Here is a 3,608-nt window from a genome sequence, read left to right on the forward strand (position 1 = left end):
GCAGAACCCTACGGTGGATTCAGAGTGCAAGACAAAGACGAGACACATTCAAGAGCTGACAATGCCCTGGGTGTTACAGTAAGAAGCATTCATGCTTTGTTATCTTATTGAACCTGTATTTATCCAGGTTAGCCTCAATGAGATCTACATTTTTTTTTTACCTGGTCGACGACAGCAGCAGGGTTTAGTGTGAAAAATGTATCTCTATATGTTTTGAGTCCTCGACCTCATGCCTTATGTTAGCCAGTAATGATGAGTAATAATCCAAATAATTTCTCAACCCCAGCTCTCTTAAACCAAAAACAATAGACTGAATCCGTGAACCCTTTATGAGGCAGTCATAGAAGGAAAACACATACATTCCTAGAAGTAACTGCCCAACAGTTTTAATGGAGGAATTTATGGGCAGGGGCAGGGTGTGATTAAGTGGATGTGGCCATGTATTTTTGTAAGTTATCACAGACAGTTGACAGGAAGTGAGAGAGGGCCACAAACAGGAAGGAGCGGAATGTGCTTCCTGTTGGCTGATGGTGTTAGACAGGGCAGATTCCTTGTACCATCGTGACAGCCCCTCTCCCCTTGTAACACTGGCACACACTTACACCTGCGCACAGGGATGTTTTTCCACTTGAATCAGGGAGAAGCAGACTGCCAGCAAAGAGAAACCCAAGAGTAGATAACATTGAGAAACAGTGTGCCCACTATGCAACAAATGAGGCAGACCACCAGATTCAGTCCACAGCACAAAAATAGGATTTTCCTAAAGTGACCAATCACACTCTTCTCACTCAAAGGAGACAGTAAATGAACTGTACACACAGCAACTACCTATAACATCTCACTCCATTGTCGATACACTACTGCAACGAGATTAACATTCAGACCACTTGTTTCTCACTGAGCTTGAACGGGACGCACATCAACGAGAGTGCGGGCTGGGAGGGAGTTGAGCACTGCTGCTGCCTGGGAATATGAAATTAACATTGGTCGTCCTTGAGGGCTTCCTGATTTAATCACAAGAGCCCGATGACATCACAGGATTTCACTCATACTTCTGAAGGGGGCTGGATGGCTATGACTCACCCTCTCATTGTTGACTGTCTCCATAAAGCAGTCAGTATCATTCAGGCACAACAACAGAGGGAGACTGTGCACTGCACACCGACCGCCTAATGCCATTCCAATAAAATTATTTATTGGAGACGCACACAAATGCACCTTTTAGGAAGATTAAATATTACTGATACCTCTAAGAAGGATGACGAATCCTGAACATTTATACGTGTTTAGCTCACTGTAAACTTAATTCATTTGTGAATATTCTATTTGCGGTCTTAAAGACTAGGTAGTCAAGATCAATTAGGCAATTAGTCTACCTTCTCATCCATATAAACTTAGAACACCAGAGGTTGCAATATCATCTGTGCTGACTGGCACAATACTGGGTCTTATCAAAATATTTTTGGGGAAAAACCATGACACTGAAGGACAACCAGTGACCACTGAAAGTTAATATTTCATTCAGTGAAAGGAATACAATAAGCTCGATATTACCAACACCTTTATCTACAACATATGGCCTACTTAATGAACACATTATCAAATTCAATTCAAGTGACACAATGTTTATTAAAAGTACAACAAAACAAAGATTAAGTGCATATGCCCATTGACAATGTATTAGGCTTCATTGGTAAACAAACATATCTCAGCAACAGATCTTATGAAAAGGAACAAGACAAGAACCACATTGTCCTGTAGTCAAGGAATAATACCAAGATTTTCAGGTTTCCAGACAGTTACATCCAAATTCCACACAGAGACATGTTTCCTCATCTCTTCCTAATGAAATGGACAGCTGAGAACTGCCAAGGGTCAGAGAACCTGGTGGTATAGGTGGCCCCTGACATGCCTGTTGTAAAGACAGCGCTGACATCTCCCTCCAGTGGCTGTACATTGAATTGGAAACTATGAAACAAATCAGACATACTGTATATCACAGTGTTCTCAATACCTGGCTGGCCACATAAAAATAACATTTGGAAATGGCAAGTCTACCTCTTACTCAAAGTAACACAATAATAAATGGAAACATCTTCCTACATATTCAGCCAGACAGAACACCCCGTGTAGCAATGGAACTGTTATCATTGACTCCCTAAACCACCCTGTATGTGAAACGAAATCATATTAGAAATAACAGTTCAAATCAGATTCAGTTTCTTGGATACCTGTTCAAAAACATCACAAATAAGTGAACAGCACAAATTGGTGAACAGCACTGTTCAGAGATCAAAGGAGTATGAAATTACATCCTGGCACCTGAGCAGAGCTTCTTTCTGTACCCCAATGGGGGTCTGTAGTTCCGAAACTTGGAAGTTGAGCACGTCAATATCCGACGCTCCAAACTTCGCCTCAACCTTGACTCTCTCGTACATGTGGAATTGCACCTGCTTATTGGTCATGGCTATGAGCGTTCTCAGAAAGCTTTCTCTCAAAGCCGACCGTGCACGCTGCTCTTCCCCAATTTCGACAGAGTCAGTCCCTGTTAAAGTCGAAGCTGAAATAGTAGTTGGACACAGCGCGATGAAACGGGGTGAGTTCGGGTCGAATCCGCGGCCATTCGGATCAGGTCCTCTCGGGAGGCGAAGCACAGACACGAGCGTTCTCATTTCACCTTTTTTGTCGCTCTCTGCAATCACAAATTATGACAGATATTGGCATGATGTGCAAACAAAGTTAGATTAAATTGCAACTAAAATATAACGACACCAGCTAGCTTTGTTTGCTCTGTCTTAATTGGCTGTGTTGTCACATTCCCGAGCTAGCCAGCATGCTGTCTTGTAAAGCAGAGTCTAAGTACAATGCTGTAGAGCAAAACAAGCTAGCTAGTTTATGTTCATAGCTAGCAAAAGGAAGTCACTCGTATTTAATACTTACCGACTCAGAGTAAGCAGATTCTCTTTGAAGTCGGCCAAAGAGTACGTTTTATGACAATCGTTTGAGTTGACACACCGTACATTTTGTTGTCCCTCTGTTAAATGTGACCGGAAAATGTAATGTATTTTATCTTTGGTTCCGCAGTAGGCCACGCGACACAATCTTTGACACTGATGCCGCCTAGCGAATAAATGAGGGAGCACTCAAAAGTCGATGTGCACTGTACACCAAGGTAGTAGGCAGGCTGTGACTGTAGTTAGGCTGCTGGGGCAATGTGATGCATTTAGCTATCCTGTTTACTGTAGTGTCTGTATAAAAAAGAAATCAATCCTCCTACTTGATTGATCAATGAGCTTGCTCCACTGAGAAATTATGAGTCAAATTGAATTAGACATTGTTGGATATAAAATAGTGTGGGCTATGTTCAGTTTCAGGTGACAATAAAAATGAAGATACATTTGAATGTAAAGAATTGCATCTTATAACGAGGGGGCCTTCAAATTACTTTTGAAAGTGTGTGTGTGTGTGTTTTGGCCTCACCCGTCTGAGCGGTCGGCTGTGAATGCCCTCACCCGCTAGTACACAAGCTGATTCTTAGGTTCTGAACCTCTAATACAGGACATTTGGTAAGAAGTGGCGGATGCGCTTACTGTCTCCGTTCAGGGGTT

At 42.3% G+C, this 3,608-nt stretch overlaps 1 protein-coding gene across 1 annotated transcript; it reads right to left on the reverse strand.

Annotated features, from left to right (window-relative positions):
- Positions 1–1,609: 1,609 nt before the first annotated feature.
- LOC311105545 (gem-associated protein 7-like) lies at positions 1,610–3,028 on the reverse strand. Its single transcript, XM_084147721.1, has 2 exons — positions 2,941–3,028; positions 1,610–2,692 (listed from the first exon to the last, which is right to left on the reverse strand). The coding sequence occupies exon 2, from the start codon at positions 2,670–2,672 to the stop codon at positions 2,286–2,288; it is 387 nt and encodes a 128-aa protein (XP_084003847.1). The 5' UTR covers positions 2,673–2,692; positions 2,941–3,028; the 3' UTR covers positions 1,610–2,285.
- Positions 3,029–3,608: the final 580 nt, after the last annotated feature.

Source organism: Coregonus lavaretus (genome assembly GCF_964263955.1).
Source record: "Coregonus lavaretus genome assembly, chromosome: 30".
Taxonomy (NCBI): Eukaryota; Metazoa; Chordata; class Actinopteri; order Salmoniformes; family Salmonidae; genus Coregonus; species Coregonus lavaretus.